Source organism: Miniopterus schreibersii (assembly GCF_964146895.1).
Source record: "Miniopterus schreibersii genome assembly, chromosome: 20".
NCBI classification, from domain to species: domain Eukaryota; kingdom Metazoa; phylum Chordata; class Mammalia; order Chiroptera; family Miniopteridae; genus Miniopterus; species Miniopterus schreibersii.
The window spans coordinates 16,090,452-16,110,042 of NC_138122.1; the positions used below are offsets into that span (position 1 = coordinate 16,090,452).

Genomic DNA, 19,591 nt, shown 5'->3' on the forward strand with positions numbered 1-19,591 from the left:
ACATTCCTAGAAGGCAAAACCCTATTTGCAAAGATGTAGTACACCCAAGGGGGAATTATATGAGCAGATTAGAACCTCAAATCTCACCATTTCTGGATAGGACCTTGGCTTTCCAATGCATTACCAGAGGGCCCATGAGGGCCCTCAATGGTGGCCTCACCCTCTAGAGAAACTGAAACTGCATAGCAAGTCTCAGCCAGGCCTCATTACACAAACACAAAATCACACTTAAAAATATAGACTAATAATTTTTAAAGAGGGTACATTTGGGACAAAGAAAGGGATTCTCTCATTTGTGTAGACTCTAGAATCATACAATGTGGAGGACCTCACCTTAAATCTCACAAGCAGACTGTGTTAAGCCTCATTTAATCACCTGGGTCCTCCTTCTGAATGATGATGATAACTAAGAATTCTTTTTACTATAAGAATCTGTGGAAATCGCTAAGGATCCACAACAGGTGGGTTTGAAACCATAAATTAATTGAACATTTTAAGACACAGTGAAAACGGCTCTAATGGTTAATATTATTTTAAAAACACATACACAACATGGAACTTGTGTGAGTGCAACTTTGACACTGATGAAATGTTCAGCTTCATTTCCAGCCTCTTCCTGGCAGAGGTAAGCTGGAAAATGAAAGAACCCAGGCACCAGAGGGACCTGAGGGAGGGGAAATGAAGGTGTGGTTTTGGTGCCTGGCTTCAAAGACTGGCGGCAGTCAAGAGTCTAACCTATCTCTTTCCAGCTAGACCAACTTTCTGTAAAGACAGAAAAACCCCAAACAGCAGAAGTAAAATTTCCCCTGCATAATTTTTAATTTAACAATGTCCCAGTTTCCAACCTATCATCATCTAATCTTTGTAATCACACTGATGAACCAAGCACAGCCACGGTGAGGGAATGGCTAGTGTGGGATGGCTCAGGCTCCCCAGCTCAGGGTCCAAGGTTTCATTCTTTTCACTGAAATTCCAGCTTCTTGATGAACTTGTGTTTACTCACTTCACTACTATTAGGGACAGAAATGAATAGACTAGAGAAAAGATTTCTATCCTTTTAATGCATCATTCAGTAAGTAGAATTGAATACCTTCCGATCTTGATATCTGGTTGCATATATTAGCTCTGCTATGTAAAATCAGCTAGTTCACATTTTCATGGTTCTCAGGTCCTCCTGATAACAGATCTCCTTCCCTGTGTACCCAGCCAAGGGCATAGGCCCAGCAACTTCTCTCTGTTGCCTCACACACGCTGCATTAGACATACACTTTCCACCTATTGGCATGGATAAAACACTTCCGTTGGAAGAGGGGGTGTTAATAAAGACAATAAAATCACTATAAAAAATATAGACAGATTCAGATTCTAGACTTTGAGTTAAAGGATCTGTCAATCTTAGGTTAAGTTGATGAAAATTGTAAACGTAGATCAAGAGCTAAATTCTCTTTTTAAGCAAAATGATTCCTTCTGAAATCCAGACTGACTATTCCATATAATTTGCTCTGAGAGTGAAAGACTTCTAGAGCCTTTGTAAAGCTCCTTGGTGTTCAGATACTTGTTGTAGAGATACACTCACTGCCTCATAAGGCAGCAGCCCATTTCAAAATTGACAACCTGTGGAGTAAAAAAGTTCCTCCTTATACTGAGCCAAATTGACCTTCAGTAGCTTTCAACAATTTGATCTTAGTTCTACCCTCTGGAGAGATACAAAATAAACCTAATCCCTCTAGTAGACAGCTAATCTCTTTATATGATTCTCTTAAAAGAAACTGTGGTGACTCAGGCTACGATTCTATCAAGGGTATAATAAACACAATGCCTTTCCCCTCCTCCTTTTAGTGGCAGAATAAGCTTACCTGAGTATACTTAGTATGCTGGGAGAGAGAAAACGCTCCTCCATGGCAGGGCCCTGGTGTACAGCCCACTTCAAGAACCCAGTCTGTAGCAAGTCGGAAATGGATGAGAGTCTGGCAAAGGGGGGTGCTGGACAGGCAGTCTCCCTCAGATTTTCCTCTTATGATAACACAGCCTTCTTTTAGCTAAAGTGCATGTCTGGCCCCAGAGATTCCCCTATTAGCCTGGGTCAAAGATTACATATTTTCAATCCTTTGTGTGCATTAGAATCTGGGGAGTTTTTCATAGGGCCCCATCCCCTGAGATTTTGATTCAGTAGAAATGAAGGAGGCCTTGTAAACTGCATTTTAACAAGCACTCCAGGTGCTGATGTTCTTACTGCACTTGGAGAAACATTAATCTAAGTGAAGGAGAAAAGCCGATCAAAAAAATACCTTGCATTTTGGTTTATTTAACCAGAAAGCTTAACATTTCATTTATTGGTTCTATCCATTTGAATTAACTTATTAAATTCCATGTTACATAAATAACAAAAATAACACTTTAAGTCCTTTATAATTCATTAAGTCTAGCAAAATTCTTCCAGAAAACGGAGGGAACTAGCAACATCATCCACACGTTACAGACTGACGTGTAAACTGAAGGCCTGTTGGGAAGCATTCAACATGGGCCTTACAAAGGGAGTCAGGCTGCTGCATGGCAGCCTCTCTCCCAGTCTCGGGTTGGCCAACAGCTCAGGGCCTAGGGCCAGACATGAAGAACTTTACAAGGAGAGTGCATTTCAGTCCAACACTTAGCTGTTCAGCCTCGTGATTGAAGTTAACACAAAAATCACACCTGGATAAGCACTACCACGTACATCCTATGCAATTCTGTGGGAATTCTAATAAAGCTATAGAGGGATTCCAGCACACAGGTTACAACAAGTTAAAACATTTCACCGTAGTCTAAATACCCGGGGAGTTTAATTATGCAAAGAAAACCCTCTTTCCTTTGAGAACAACAGCTTATTTCTTCACACAATAGCTGCTGTGGTTCTTTTATAAATATGAAGGGTGTCTCATCTCTAAATCAGTTTTGAAGTAATGCTATCCCAAGGCAGCCCTGGTGACCATGTTTCCTTGTGGCAAGGTGAACACATGTACTACCTAGTAATTTACCACTTAGTAAACTGACTAAATACGTTGAACAACAAATTTAGTAAAAGGTTTTGATGATAGAGACTTACTTTCCTACTAAGACACTTCATGTGTCCTGCTGCAAAACAAAATTATTTTAGAGTAAATGTAGCAAAGGCATCTAACTTTCATTTTCTGTCAGGGATGAAGAGTTTCACTGGCTCGCTGACCTTCCTCTTCTTCCTGGTGCTCTCAGAACTTTGCTGACTGTGTGCGATACTCGTTCTTTGAATCTGTGAGAATCACCAGAGAGAGGCACAATTCAGCAAAGATTTTGATGCCTGTAAAGGCATATGCAAGACAGGTAGACCAAGTATTAATCCTTATAGCTGCATAACGGATCCAAACCTGCTTTCCTGTGGGCTGGTTTGGCCCTGCACAGAGGCCCTGCTGCCAGTATCAGAGTCTGGCATTCCAAGTTTCAGGAGCTGAGGTCCCCTGGAGGCAGCCAGTCTCAGGGACAATTTCTTGGCTCTCTTTAGTGAATTCAGCACATCCAACTCTTGAGGGAAGAGTTGTTAAGGTGTGAGGCCAACAAGGAGCAATTAAGGGTCAGGAGAGATCTAGGGCACTGATTGCTTTAGAGGCAAATACAATTTAAGTCCCAATTTCAGTTAGCAGAAACATACAGCCTTATCTTCTCTATCATAGGTTCAGACTAATGAATCAGGAAGGACCATGGCCCTTCTTTCTTCTTGAAAAGAAGTGGATGTTATTGATTAAAGGGAAGTTGATTAATGAGTCATCGTAGGTATCTAATTCTCCATTGGGCTCAGCTTTGGTAAAGATTTTAGAGCTTATTTTTGCTTAACTGAATGAACAACTAGATGTATTGTAATCTGTCAGACAATCTCTGATGCCTGGAATTCCAGGAAACACATAGAGGACATTTTTATATTTTCTAGCCACTAGATGGGAGGAAAGGTTTTCCCATGTCTTCTGTTCTTTCTTTGGTAGAAAAATAGAATAGGATAAGTAGTTTTTGTTGTTGTTGTTGTTAATCCTCACCCGAGGATATTTTTTCCATTGAAGGGAGGGAGACAGAGAGAGAGGGACAATTATGTGAGACACATCAGAGAGACACACTGATTGGGTGCCTCCTGCGTGCGCCCTGGCTGGGGCCAGGGATGGAGCCTGCAACTGAGATATGTGCCCCTGACTGGAATCAAACCCGTGACCCTTCAGTCCGAGGGCCGGGCTGTCACGCTAGGGCAAGATAAGTATTTTTAAGAAAGACTTGTCAGAATATTTAGTAGAGGTTTCAACATTATCCTTTTGTTGTTGTTATAGAAACAGGTTGTTATTATTATTATTGATACATTATTACTACAAAATACTGGGAATGTCAAAAAACATTTAAGTGCCATTTAGAATCAAAGATTGGGTCTACAAATGGTTAATTTAATCACTCACTTTTAGTTTTAGAAAGCAGTTGAAATTCTGATCTCAGAAACCACAAATTCCCTTCGGCTTAAACTAAGACAATGACTATATAAAACAATAAAACTGAGAAAATAAATAGAGCTGCTCACCAAATAACTGGTTTGCTTAGATATGTAAAAGTTTGAAACGGTCTGCTCTAACGGTCTTTTTAAAGCAACATAAAAATCCAAAGCACCAAAACCAACTTCCTTATTTGTTACAGTGTGACTGTAAGAAAAAAATGCTTAGTAAGACTCACTTTCCTAGAAATATTGCTTGGGGGTTCTTTTCATTCAATGAAATTATCCTTACTTCTATCAAGTCTGGGTACACTGAGAAGAAAAGAAAATGGATATACAAATCCTCAAATGACAAGTTGACCTGATGGTTTAATAGTTTTGTTCTCTTTTTCTTCTTTGCTCAAAAGTAAACCAGAATTTTATTACAAGTTTCAGAACTATAATTTTATTGCAGTGTGTTAATGGCAACATTTTAAATAATGTATACAATGTCCAGGAAACCAGTGAGGCCTGGGAACTCTCAATAATTTACAGAAAACTAGTGGGTTCAAAAGCAAATGTATGATCAGTCAGGGGACACTTTCTAACATAGATGAATAAGCTACATGAACTATATAAACCAACAAATTTATCCATACGAAGAAACGTTTTTCAGGTGTATTCCAGGGGACTGAGTTTGCATATTTGATGCCAAAGCCAACCAGGCAAGCAAAGAGCCAGTGATCAGGCAAGCTAGACAGATTACCTGGTGATGTGAGCAACATGGATGACCATCAAGTGATTTCTAATGAATGTCATATTATATTTTAAACAGATACATTTTAAAGTGTTTCTTGTATACCAACTAACAAGAGGCTACTATGATCCACTTACCAACAGAGCCTCAGTAGAGTATCTGAAAAAAGCCCTAAAGAGACACTTTCTTTCTTTCTTTTTTTAATCCTCACCTGAGGATATTTTTTCCATTGCTTTTCGGAGAGAGTAGAAGGGAGAGAGAGAGAATCATCGATGTGAGAGAGACAGACACAATGATCGGTTGCCTCCCATACACTCCCCAACCAAGGATCAAACCTGTAGCCTAGGTATGTGCCCTGACCAGGAATCAAACTAGCAACCTTTTGGTATACGGGAAAGTGCTCCAACCTACTGAGCCACACTGTCCTGGGCCCAATCATATGCTCTTAAAGAGAGTTATAAGAGATCAGGGACATGACAGTCTTGGTCACAAATTGCACATAGTAGGGGCTCAATAAATATTTTTCAATGAATGAATGCATCTTCAAAGAACACTCTGCCAGCAGTGTAGAAAGGTACTGGGGGCATCAAGTGGATGCAGGGTGATGAGTCATGCCATTGTAGTAGTCAGGTGATAACTTGGGTGGCAGTGCAGATAGAGAGAAGTCAACAGTGAGAAATATTTAGAAGGTAGAGTCAGAAGGATGGTCAATTGCCTGTGATGATATAAAGGAGAGGCAGGTATGTCAATAATGACTCCCAGTTTCTGGTTTAGCTAACTTCATAGATGGAGATACTGTTCTCTCACGTAAAATACAATGTGTGTTTTGAATCTGTTGAGGTTGGAGTATCCGTGAAACTCCAAGTGGACATATTGAATAGGCTGCTGTATATGAAAGTCTAGAGCTCAGGAGAGAGGTCTGGGTTGGAGATGCAAATCTGAGAGTCATCAGGATATGGAGGCTAATTAATGCCATGGGTGTGGAAGAGTTTGCTTATTGAGAGATCAGAGCGTGAGAAGGGAAAGGGGCCAGGACATAGCCTAAGGAACTCCAACATTTAGAGATTAGGTGGAAGATGAGCCAACAAAGGAGATGAGAAAGAGATAAAAGGAGACTAGCAGATTGTCGTATAAAGAAAGTCAAGGGAAGAGAGTGTTAAGAAGAGGGAGTAGAGAAAATAAAAGAGGTGATGGTGGTGGTCAGTAGTTCCAGGTGTTGCTAAGAGGTCGAGGAAGATGAGAACTGAACTATGTCCACTTGATTTAGCCACTGGAGATTACTAGGTGCAATGGTTTGGTAGGGGCAGAAGTCATCTTGAAGTCAGTTGAAGACAGTGATTAAAATATATTTAAAAACTGAGACAGCTAGTATACAAAGTTTTATAAAAGTCAAGAGGGAATGGCTCTTAGGGTGAGGTGTTATGTATCTAACTCATCTCTGTTAAAAATGTAAATTCAATATGATAGTGCAAGTTAACTTATCAAATGGCTTCCAAGTAGCAGGCTGCTGAAAGCAGGGCCTCACAGGCTTTGGAAAGAAAACAGATATGTTTCCATATAGAAAGAGCAGTCAGGGTACAGTACTTACTTTGCATTAAGAAGTATATCTGTGTGGGGAACCAAGGCAGGGAGCAGGGGCAGCCTCAGACAACCAGGAAATATCTTATGGACTTTATGTGTGGGGGGTAAAAGTGCAGTGAGTTTAGCTTACTTCAAAATTATTTGCCAGGTCAAATCTGGCAAAATGGTTTCTCTTTAGAAAACCAGTTCCTTACCAGTACAGATTTATAACCAAGTGTTAAGTATGGAATCTTTGGATTTGGAAGTTTCCAGATCAAGAAATTGTATAGTTCAGAGAGGGTCTGTGCCCCCATAGGTAAGTTGCTATAGCAGTGATGTTAGTTTGAGTCTTTTCCCTTGACGTTTACCTTTTTTGCACAATGAAAGGTAGATCAACAGCAATTATAAAATACATGCTATTAGCATAAATGTAGTTTATGTTAATATGTGATGAATGAGCAGTAAGAAATCAAATGCTTAAAAGAGAACACTTATCTCCAACTCCAGTGGAGCTGCGAGCTCTCTGGTATGTTGGGAAGTGTCTCATGTTTTACTGGGATTAATGATATTTGCCCATTCATTTACATTCTTGATTTTTTGTAGTTTATGACCAGGGTTCTTGACCATGGCTATCTCTATTTAAGGGGTAAATATGTATTCACCTTAGAGTCATAACCACATATTTCCATTAATCTTTAAAAATTATTATTATATCAATTCTTCCTCTATATTTTCTAAGGCATCATATGGCTTTAAAAGTTCTATAATCAATTCATTTATTCAACAAATGTTTTTGAGCACCTTCTCTGTGCCAGACACTGCGCTAATAAACACTATAGACACTAAGCTGATTAAGACACACTCACGTCCTCAAAGAGGGCCTGGTGGGAGAAACAAACTGGCTGCAGATGAAATGAGAGAGTCTCGTATAGGGTAAAGCAAAGGTTCCAAAAAGATCTTATCAATTCTTCCTGGGGAGACCTGGCAAGGCTTCAAAGGAGTTGTGAAGCTTGAACTAGGTAGTGCAAGATGAGCAGACATTCACCAGGCAAGTGGCATTAGGGACTGAGGTTGCAGAGAGAACATTCCAGACAAAAGGAGCACAGGTACAGGGATATAAAGCAAAATACCTCTGGAGAATTGGAACTAGTTCAGTGGGACTAACAGGAAGGGCACTGTCATTCTCTGAAGTTTGGGCTTTGTACCGTAATGGGGTGCCACCGAAGGGTTCTAAGAGCATGTTTGTTTTTGAAAGGTCCCTATGGCAGCGGTGTGAGAATGGGCTGGAGAGGCTGAGACAAGAAACATTTCTGAGCAGACCAAGAGCAGCAGTGAGGTTAGAGAGGAGAGGATTAATAAGGCAGGGGGCTGAGAAGAGACAGAACGAACGCCTGAACACAAAGCCTAATATGACTTGATCATTAACTGGAATGGGAACAGGGATGGCAAAGGAAAGAAAGGAGTAAAAAGTGACAAAAATTTCTCACTTTTCTGGAAATGTCATTGGCCCAGATGGGAAAAAAACTGAGAGGGTGGGTGATACGAACATATTGGGGAGGGTAGGGGGAAAATATTTGACTCTGTTTTAAGATTTTGAATTGGAGGTGAGACATCCAAATAAAGATGTCCACCATGGCATTGACTATTTGTCCTGGAACTCAGGATGGAGGAAACTGCATCAAGAGCACATATAGAAAGATGTATTCACTTTGGACAAGAGATGAGATATTACTTGAGGTCTGGAAAGGAGAAGATAAAAGTGAATATAAATATAAGTATATCTTTAAATATGGGGGCCAGAAATAGAATGATTCATACTTGATGACCTTAATTACTTCTATGAAGTAGAGTTTAGGTTATTAGCTTAGAAAGAGAAGGAATTGGTCTTGGGTGATGCTTAAGACACTTATGTGGTGAAATTATGGACAATGGAAAAGGGAGTCAATAATAGACTTTTGAAATTAATGTTAACTGTTGCTTAAGATCCAGATAGCTTTAAGTAATAATACCTTCAAATTAAAATTTAAATTTGACATAGTAAAATTTTTGTTATTTTTACAAACATTTGAATGCTTACAACAGATCATACGCTGTGCTAAGAACGTCACAAATGCTATCTCACTTAGTCTTTACAATAACAGTGAAGGAAGGAAAGAGGTTTTATTCCTCTCTTACAGATGTGGAAACTGAAGCTCAGAAAAGTGAAATAATTTGTCCAGTTCACATATTTATTAAGTGGAAGTCTTGAACCCAGACCTCCTGATTTGAAATGTAGTGTTCCTCATAATTTACTCCTTCAACCCAAAGAGGAAAATGATGATAGGAAATTACAGGTGAGGCCATCAGAACTCTATGAAGGGTTCATTAGCTTTTATCTGGGGTTGACCCTTTTGGGGCATAACCTACTGGGACCTCAAACTAAACACAACCAAGGCCAAGTTCATTTTTTTCCCTTTGTAACCAATTTTTCCTCTGACTTTTCAATTTGTGTTAATCACCATTTCCCAGTAATCAAAGGTCAAAAACATAGTCACTTTAGATTCCTCTCTCATCCCCTAATGCCTACACAGAGTTCTTAAATGAGTAAATGGAATAGCACAGATAGAGCACCTGGTACAACATCACACACATACAAGTCATTCAGTGACTGATGACTGTTATCATTCCGACTGCCTCAGGTATTCCATATTCCAGCCAAACTGGATTGTTGTGGTAAACTGAAAAATGGGGCACCATTTTTCAATGTGACCACCAAAACAGACTGGGGTGATGTAGCCACAAGCCAAGGAATGCCAGCAGCCACCTGAAGCTGGAAGAGGCAAAGAACAGAATCTTCCCTAAAGCCTTCCCTAGAGGGAGTATGGCTCTGCCTACACCTCGACTGCAGCCTGGGGACATAGACTTTGGACTTCCAGCCTCTGGTGAGAGGATACATTTCTGGTGTTTTAAGCCATTGAATATTTGGTACTTTGTTACAGAAGCCCTAGGAAACTAATACAGTTACATTCCCCAAACACACCTCATTCCTTTCTCTCTTCATTTCCTCCACAGTTCAGAAAACAAAAATATCTTATTACTTGCTAATTTTAAATGTTTAATAATTCCTTCAAGATCAGTCTCTAAAAGACTTTAATCCACAAAGCCTTTTCTGCTCCTTTAATCATATATGAACTTGCTTTCTTGAGCAAATTCCCACAGCACATTTTTGTAATTGTGTTTCTCTGACAGCATAAATATTTTTAAACAATTTGTCCTTTACCTGGGACTTAGTTTTAAGTTCTTTAGGGATTCATTTGTATTTAATATTATGGTCTTTAGACTCTCTATAATGCCTTACACAGTGTCTTTCACACAGTAGGTATCAATAATTATTTTACTACCTACTTTTACCGTCTACAAAAGAGTTCAATTACACAGTTATTCATATATCCTAAAGTTGCACTGTCTATTATGGTAGCCATTAGCCACATGTAACCATTTAAATTTAAATTAATCAAAATTAAATACAATTTAAAATTCAGTTCCTCAGTTGCATTAATCACATTTCAAGTGTTCAATAGCCACATGTAAGTGTTCAACTCAAGTGTTCAATATTAGATATCACAGATATAGAATATTTTCATCATCATAGAAAGTTCAGTTGGACAGAAATGCTTTATGGCAGCAATCTGGGTATAATCCAAGTAAACATAAAGTTTCTTAGGGACCATAGTGATAATGGAAATATAGAAACTTAGAAATACTTTTTTCTCAAAATGAAAACTTGTTATTATAAAAATGTCCATTTTCCTAAGATTATTTTATCAAGTCAATGCAATCCAAATCAAAATTCCAATAATATGTCTGTTGAAACTTTAAAGTTGACTCTAATAGTCACCTAGAAGAGAAAATGTACAGGAAAATCTTAAAAATACAGAAAGAAAAAAAAGAACTATGAGGGAGGAAGAGTTGCTCTTTCAGATAACAAATTATAATATAAAGCTACAGTAATTAAAGCATGATAGCAGTAAGACAGAAATAGACATATGGATCAGTGAAACAGAATAGCAGTCTAAAAACAAATCTATGTATCTATGGGTTTTTAATTTATGATAAAAGTGGCATTAAAATTAGCAGGGAAAAGGCAGACAATTCAAGTGGTACCAACACAATGGGAAAATGTTCTCACACTGGAAAAAAACCAAAATCCCAGCTAGTTTAAGGAGCAAGATGTAAAAAGCAAATATATAAACATATTAGAAGAAAATATAGACAAAATTTATTTATAACTTTAGCACTGAGAAGACCTTCTTAGCAAGATATAAAATGATAAAACCATGGAAAGACAGCCCATGTTTCTAAGTTGGAAGACTTAATATTAAGATGTCAGTACTATCCAAAGCAATCTATAGATTCAATATAATTCCTGTCAAAATCCTAATGACATTTTTCTTGCAAAAATAGAAAAATACATTTTAAAGTTCATATAGAAGCTCAAGGGACCCTGAAATTCCAAAACAATCTTGAAAAATAACAAAATTAGAGGCCTTACCCTTCCTGATTTCTTCCTGATTTACTACAAAGCAATAGTAAACAAAACATGTGGTACTGGCATAAAAACAGGCATATAGATTAAGGGATAGAACAAAGAGCCCAGAAATAAACCCTCACTTATATGGTCAAATGATAAGGGTGTCAAGAACACTCAATGGGGAAATGAAAGTCTTTTCAGCAAACAGTGTTAGGAAACTGGCTATCCACATGCAAAAGAATGAAGTTGGACCCTTACACCACATGTGAAAACTAACTCAAAATGGATCAAAGACCTAAACATAAGAGCCAAAACTATAAAACTCATAGAAGAAAGCATAGGGGAAAGTTTTATGACATAGGATTTGGCAAGGATTTCTTAGATGGAACACTAAAAACACAAGCAACAGAAGAAAAAACAGATAACTTGGACTTAATCAAAGTTAAAAACTTTTGTGCATCAAAGGACACTACCAAGACGTTGAATAGACAACCCATGGAGTAAGATGAAATATTTGCAAATCATATATCTGATAAGAGACTAATATCCATAATACATAAAGAACTCCTACAAATCAACAACAAAAAACAGCCTGATTAAAAGCTGGGCAAAGGACTTGAATAGGCATTTCTTTAAAGAAGGTATACAAATGGCCGAAAAGCAAATGAAAAGATTGTCAACATCACTAATCATTAGGGAAATGCAAATAAATTTAAAAAACATGAGATATCACTTCACACCCATTAGGATGGCTTTTTTATTTTTATTTTTTTAGTATTAGGGATGGCCCAGCTGGGCGTAGCTCAGCGGTTGAGTGTCGACCTGGGATCCAGGCGATCAGGGTTCGATTCCCGGTCAGGGCACATGTCCGGGCTGCGGGCTTGATCAATGACCTATCATCACTGATGCTTCTATCTCTCTCTCCCTCTCCTTTCCTCTCTCTGAAATCAATAAAGATATATTTTAAAAAAATATATTGGGGATGTGAAGAAATCAAAATCCTTGTGCATTGCTGGTAGGAATGTAAAATGGAACAGCTGCTATGGAAAACAGTATGGCAGCTCCTTATAAAATTAAAAACAGAATTACCATATGATCTAGCAATTCTACTTCTAGGTATATACCCAAAAGAAATGAAATCAGGAACTTGAACAGATATTTATACACCTATGTTAACAGCAGTATAATTCACAATAGTCAAAAGGTGGAAGCAACCCAAATGTCCATCAATGGATGAGTGGATAAACAAACTGTGGTATATACATACAATGGAATATTATTTGGTCTTAAAAAGAAAGGAAATTCTGACACATGCTACAACATGGATGACCCTTGAGGACATTATAAGTGAAATCAGCCAAGCACAAAAGGACAACTATTGTATGACTTCATTTATATGAGGTACTTGGAATAGTCAAATTCATAGAGACAGAAAGTAGAAGGGTGGTTGTCCAGGGCTAGGGGGACAGATGGGGAGTTGGTGTTTAATGGGTATGGAGTTTCAGTTTGAGGAAATAAAAAAAGTTCTGGAGATGGATGGTGGTAATGGTTGCACAACAATGTGAATGTACTTACTGCCACCAAACTGTACACTTAAAAATAGTTAAAATTCCCTGGCGGTGTGGCTCAGAATGGTTACAGCATCGGCCAGCACACCAAAATGTCGAGGGTTCAATTCCCAGTCAAGGGCACGTACCTGGGTTGGGGGTTTGCTCCCTGCCCCCAGTCGGGGTGCATGCAGGAGGCAACTAGTCGATGTGTCTCTCTCACATCAATGCTTCTCTCTCTCTCTCCCTCTCTCTCTCTTTGTCCCTCTCCCACTTCCTCCCTCCCTTACACTCTCTGAAAAGCAATGGAAAAAATATCCTCAGATGAAGATTAAAAAAAAAAAAAGTTAAAATGATAAAGTTTATGTTTTGTATATTTTACTACAATAAAAAAGTAAAAATAAAAGTGGCACACAATAAAAAAGATATTTCCCGTAGTGGTACAGTCTTTGAACAGAGCACTCTGGACAATCTACAAAACTTCAAATGTACATATCTTCAGACCCCTAAGCATCTACTCCAGAGAAATGTTCCCATATGCACACAAAGAGTCATGTTCAAGGACATCCCCTGAAGTAATATTCCTAAGGAAAAGCAAAAACAACTTAAATGTTCCAGTAATAGCAGAAAATTGAAATAAACCAGAGTACTTTACTACTAAAGAATACTATGCAGTAGTTTAAAAGAATGAGGTTGATATAAATATACTGACAAGGAAAAATCTCCAAGATATATGTTAAGTGAAAAAAGCAAGTTTCAGAAGACAGTATTGTCATATTTATCTTTTAAAATGTCCACAATCAAATATCTGCACATATGTAAGTGTATATATGTATATACATTATATATATGCATATATAATATATAGTGTTGTCCAATAGGAATACAATGTAAGACACAATTACAAGCCACACATATAATTTTAAATTTTCTTGTAGATATATTTTTAAAAGGGAAAAGAAACAAATAAAATTAAAATTAAAAAAATATATATCTTTATTGATTTCAGAGAGAGGAAAAGAGAGAGGAAGACAGAAACATCAATGATGAGAGAGTCACTGAATGGCTGCCTCCTGCACACCACCTACTGGGGACTGAGCCTGCAACCCGGGCATGTGACCTGACCAGGAATTGAACCTCGATCTCCTGGATTCTAAGTCAATGCTCAACCACTTAGCCATGCTGGCTGGGCTAAAATTAAATTTTAATAATTGTTTTTATTTAATCCAATATATAAAAAGATTATCATTTCAATATGTAGTCAATATAAAAATTATTGAGATAGTTTATATTCTCTTTTTCCTTACTACATCTTCACAATCCAGTGTATATTTTACACTTACAGCATATCTCAACTCAAATTAGCCACATTTCAAGTTCTAAATAGCCACATGTAGCTAGTGGTTACCATATTGGACAGCACATCTTATATGCATGTGTGTGTGTGTGTGTGTGTGTGTGTGTGTGTGTGTATGTGTGTTAAATACAAAGATATAAAATATCTTTATTGGTAATTTTTAAATTGTGAAAATGTAGTCATGTGTAATTTGTATAATTAAAGTTAAAATTAAAAATATAAAGTTCCACATTAATTTGCTTATTAATTCTATTAAAATTGGCTTTTATTACTTAATATGCTTATAATCAACATACTTAACATACTACTTCAACTCTTTGTTTTCCTTTATTTCAATGTGATGAAAACTTTATTGTGAAACTATTTTTATTTGTAAACTGAAAAGGTAACAAATGAACATAAAAACACCTTAATGTTTATTTGGCTTACCTTTCACAATTATAAAATATTAAAAAATATTATTACATACTTTTCAATAGAAAAATGTCAGTTACTTTCCTAGTTTCAAATGCCTGAGTAATTAACTATTAATTCTGTGGTAGCTAAAAGTAGGCATATGAAACACATAAAAACACACTCAAGCACATACTTGAAGTAATTATAAAAATGAAAAAGTTTTTTCTTGGTTTGTGGCATGTAGGAGGAAACCTGCAGGCAATGACATGATGATGTTATTAGATGTACTAAATTTGACATAAGTTTGCTGATTCTTCAAAAAAGAGATGAACAGATAATAGATTCAGAATTGGAAATGTGATACCCTGCTTCTCATAGACTTGCTATGTAGGTCAATTGCTTTAATCTGAGTCTCCATAAAGTGCTTAGCAGGTGTTGAAAGGAACATAGTATAACTGTAAGTACAGAAATGACTATAGAGATAGGTGCCATAAAATATACAGAAAAAGACCACTCTGGTATGAGACTGCCTGAGATGGAAGAGCTCTATCCGTGTGATATCCAAACCTCAGGTCATAACCTCCTACTCTCGCTGACAGGAAGAAGAGGGCAAAGTAGATGACACTTAGGAACTCTGGCATCCTCTGAATAGTTCTTCCATACAAGGTGGGAGCAGAGTAGCAAAGATACACTCGCTAAGAAGTCAGAGTTTCATTTTAAATTGGCCTTAAGTTCATTTGTAGAAAAAAAGACAAAAGAAAACAAAGTCCTTAAGAGAAGTAGTCGGGTGTTTAGAGTGAGGATAAGCTTTACATGAGGAGCAGATACTTAAACTTAATTTTTATTACTTTCCCAGCAAACTGAAACATTTTCAGTTTCTAAAACAAAATGAAAATAATCACACCTCTCTTTCTGATCTACTTTTATTTTTAATATATTTGAATCATTTCCTATAATTAACAGAATTTTCTATCGCATCAATTTAGCTTATGTCTAGTTATTTAACTGCCTGCTTCCGTTTAATTTCAATTATTTATACAGTCACATAGTATGAAATTCAAAAGGTAAAATAAAGGTACAGTGAGACTTTCCCTACCACCCCAGAGCCACTCGATCCCCCTCAGAAAGCAACCACTATTACCAGTTTCTTATACATCCTTGTAGAAACTGTGTTTTCTGTTTTCATTTTGAAATCAACTATACCACTAAGGAACTTAAGCTGCTATAAAATTCATAATACCATTCTCTTCAAATTGTTTTACTAAAGCTGGAGCAGGCCTGGCCACACTAAGAATAAATGGGGAGGTGGAGGGTTTTGACCAAGTAACACTCCCATTTGCAGGGTCACTCCTGATCTCATTCTATGGAGGTGGGCTTTCTTCCCATTGCCTCCAGTTACCTTCCCCATCTAGAGACCACATATTTTCCTCAGGACTAAAGGAAATAAAAGAAAATCAGAGTGGAAGGGTCAAAGAGGAGGGTCAGGAAAGCAGAGATTCAAGTTACCATGGGTACCATGCTAAGTGCTGTGGTGGTGATGGGAGCAGCAGGATGTCACAGTAGGGATGGGCAGCAGAGTGTTTCAAGGAGTAAGAACACAGATGTGTAAACAACAAACTCAAACCAACATTTAACACAGGAATGTAGGAATGTAGAGGAAGAAGGAGAATGGGGGAGGGACTTCATAAATAAGCCCAGGGCTGGTTGAACATGTCTGACGAGCTTCTTCTCAAACTGCACACGTTTTCCCTGACTCATGAAAACCTAGAGCTGGGAGAATGCCAGACCAGTGTGCTGAAGCTCAAGTAGGGAAGTCTTTTGGAACCAATATGGAGAGGGAAAACTAAGAAATTTGCACACACACAAAAACATAAGGAAAATAATAAAAGTCCTGCTGCAGGTCACAATCAGTTTTCAGTTGTGAATCAGAGAAAAAAGATGAGCATTTTCAAAAGCTTTTCTAATTAGTTAAAATCAGGGCTGCCAGGCATTGCGCACCTCCAAGGGACGCCACTCACATTGTCGTCTATGTTCTAGGTATCCCTGGAATTGTGTGGTCTACAATCAATACAACCATGCCTGGTAACGCTGCTAGGGCAAACATCAGTTTTTTGACTACCACTTTCTAAATTTCCCCATCATTAAACTTTTACTTGGGATACAGGCTATTCCTTTTGGCTAATATTTCCTATGACAAGAAAAAACAAACATTTAGAATGTTATGAATATATTTTCTTAAAAACTCAAGGTTGTTGAGTATAAACTGCAGTGTAGCTATGCTACAGAATATGACTAGATTATATACCTAAAGTATGACATACTGTACATATTTTCCAAACTATAAAGATTTTCCATGATGGGGTAGGGCTGCTCAGTTTCAAATTAAACACTATTTATTTAGAAGTGTAGGGCTATTTCAGATCAGGCTGGGCCAGAGAGCAGAGTAGACTAGAATTATTGTTGCAGGGCATCTGGCACGTTTCACTCTGAGGCTTTCAGAATTTAATGATTAAAAGTTGAAAGTTTCTCCTTGTTTTAGAAGTTTTTTTTCTGGTTCCCCCCCTCACACCACTGCCCCTCCACTACCACCACCAGTATCTCTTTTCACTGCCATTATCTAATTCAGTAATGTACAGACATCCCCTGATTTGGACAACTGCAAGACAGTTGACATAAAAGAATTTAAAAATGAAACATGAAACCAATTTTGTGAGTGTTTAAAATTATGTCACTGTAGCTTATAATTCTTGGTTCTAATAATTCTGATTAAGAAGTATCTAACCCAGTGAAATCAAGAAATATTTGTCATCATTAGATATGGCTGTGTTTTGTTCTCTTCTCTGCTTTGCATTAATTATTGAGTCTACAGGAACCAATCTTTTAAGGTTTTTTTTGTATGTGTGGGCATTGAGCTAATTCCTGGTCGTTTTCAGAATTTACCCACATTTTCCCTTTTTGTGGAAATATTTACACTGGGGATTTCCACTAAGGGAATTAAAGTTAATTGAGCTCTTTTTCTTTTTTTGGATTCTAGCAGCTGAGGCCATATTTCTTAGTATCTTTTTTTCCCTCTTGCCCTACGCACGAGACTTAATCTAAACGGTTCTCATGAAATATTACATATTTAAAATAAGATCATGTATTTGAAAATGTTTGGCACAATATATGGTACATGTTAATCACCCAATACAAACTGAATATGTGGTTATTCTAAGTGTGCCCTGAGCTGGCATGGAGAATTTTTTTTAAAGTCTAATTTATCTTGGGTTATAAGAAGTATAAGGGAGCCCTAGCCAGGTTGCTCAGTATAAGGGAGCTCAGTTGGTTGGAGCATTATCCTGTACACCAAAAGGTTTCAGGTTCGATTCCCAGTCAGGGCACATACTCGGGTTGCAGGTTTGATCCCCAGTTGGGGCGAGTTTGGGCGGCACAATCCATGTTTCTCTCTCTCCCTCTCTCTCTCTTCCTCTCTCTAAAATCAATAAACACATATCCTCAGGTGAGGATTAAAAAAAAGAATTATAAGGGATCTCTGAGTAATAAGTGAGATTACATATTCAGTAACAAAGTCTTTCACTTCAAACTTCAGCTACAAATTTCTAGTGCTCCTATAAATGCAACAGTGGAAGATGAACTATATATGCTTGAAAATGCTTAACTTAAAATGAATAAAGAGAGCGTGTGACCTAGAGAAATTGAAAATTGAAATGCATACAAACTGAGACATCCTCTCAAATCCCACCCAAGAAGCAATAAGCTTGAAAAATTATTCATCTGTGTGTTTTTTCATGGTATAGTGTAAAGACTGAGAACTAGGGGGCTGGGTTCCACCACTGACTTGCAAGTTTCCATCACAGTAAAAAAAAGGGAGGGGGAGAATATTTGCCGTGTACCAAACAGCAATGCTTTGAGGATTAATGACATAATGTCTGTAGAGAGGTTGGAGCTCCTTGGAAAAAAGACACTACATAAATATAAAGTAGTATTAATATTTAGGCTTAGTCCACAATGTGAGACCTGCTTTCTTTGGCTCATGAGGTCATCAGCAGTTTTGTAAAGTGTGCTCAAACACCCACAGAGAAGCGTTGTTAGCTGCCTCGTAAGTGGACTGTAAAGCTAATCTGACCCACCTGGTTGGAGCCGTCATGGAGTCTATGTTCCCTTTCCATGGTCTCCAAGAGGGTACAGACAGAGAGTGCTCAACTCCCTAAAAGAATGAGACATGGCCAAGAGAGCACTTCAATAGCATTTAGGACTTCCCAGGAATGCAGTGGGAGTTTGGGAATGTTTTGGCTTAGAATTAAACAAAAGTCCAGTCATATCGCATCTTGATTTAGAAGAAAGACTAAATTTGCCTTTCTCAAAGAAAATTTGAAGTAAGACTAGGAATGAGAAAGATACTTCTTGGAATAGTTAGTTTATATCTTTAAAGGATTTGAAGGCAAACTTGAGCATTTTTGTCCTGGGAAAGTTGTAGTCTCAGGGGTTGTAGTCTCTCTGATGGCAACATCCTGATTCCTCATCAGTACTTCAATCTGTGAAATGGTTATCAAGGGTGATCTTGCAAAGGTTTTCATTCTAAAGTTTCAAAGAACAATTAATTCAATGTGGACATTACCTTGCAAAGTCTTGTGGTATAACTGAATGACAACAATGTTAATATTTGCATTTCTCAGTTTTAAAAGATAAAATTAATTTTGATCCAAGGGTCTCAGTCATCAGAAACCACCATATTCAAAATGTAAGATTCATAAACTTATAATCATTAGCACTTAATAGTGATTCTGAGGCTGTGTCTAAATACTAAAGTATTTGAACAACAGATAGAAAAAATGTGAGGAATCTTTTATCTGGATGTTTTGTTTCTACATTGATCTAGGTTGGGTTCTTTCAGATATGATTTGGCTTCTTGACCAATTACAATGCTATTTCAGACTGACTGATGTGCTTTTTTAGGGGAAAGGGAACAGAAATGTTATAGCCTTCTCGACTTGTAGTCAAATCTATGCTA

At 37.6% G+C, this 19,591-nt stretch overlaps 1 protein-coding gene across 7 annotated transcripts in view; it reads right to left on the reverse strand.

Annotated features, from left to right (window-relative positions):
* Positions 1-19,591, reverse strand: part of HORMAD2 (HORMA domain containing 2) — an 81,686-nt gene that overhangs the window by 17,902 nt on the left and 44,193 nt on the right. For 2 of the 7 annotated variants that reach the window (XM_081122914.1, XM_081122909.1), the window contains one exon: positions 2,287-3,265. The exons of 2 other annotated variants lie outside the window; for them this stretch is intronic. In XM_081122914.1, coding sequence (XP_080979040.1) covers positions 3,161-3,265 — 105 coding nt within the window. In that variant the 3' untranslated portion in view covers positions 2,287-3,160. Of the gene's footprint in view, positions 1-2,286; positions 3,266-19,591 lie in introns of those variants that run through there. 3 more of the 7 variants (XM_081122911.1, XM_081122910.1, XM_081122913.1) reach the window with 2 other exon arrangements.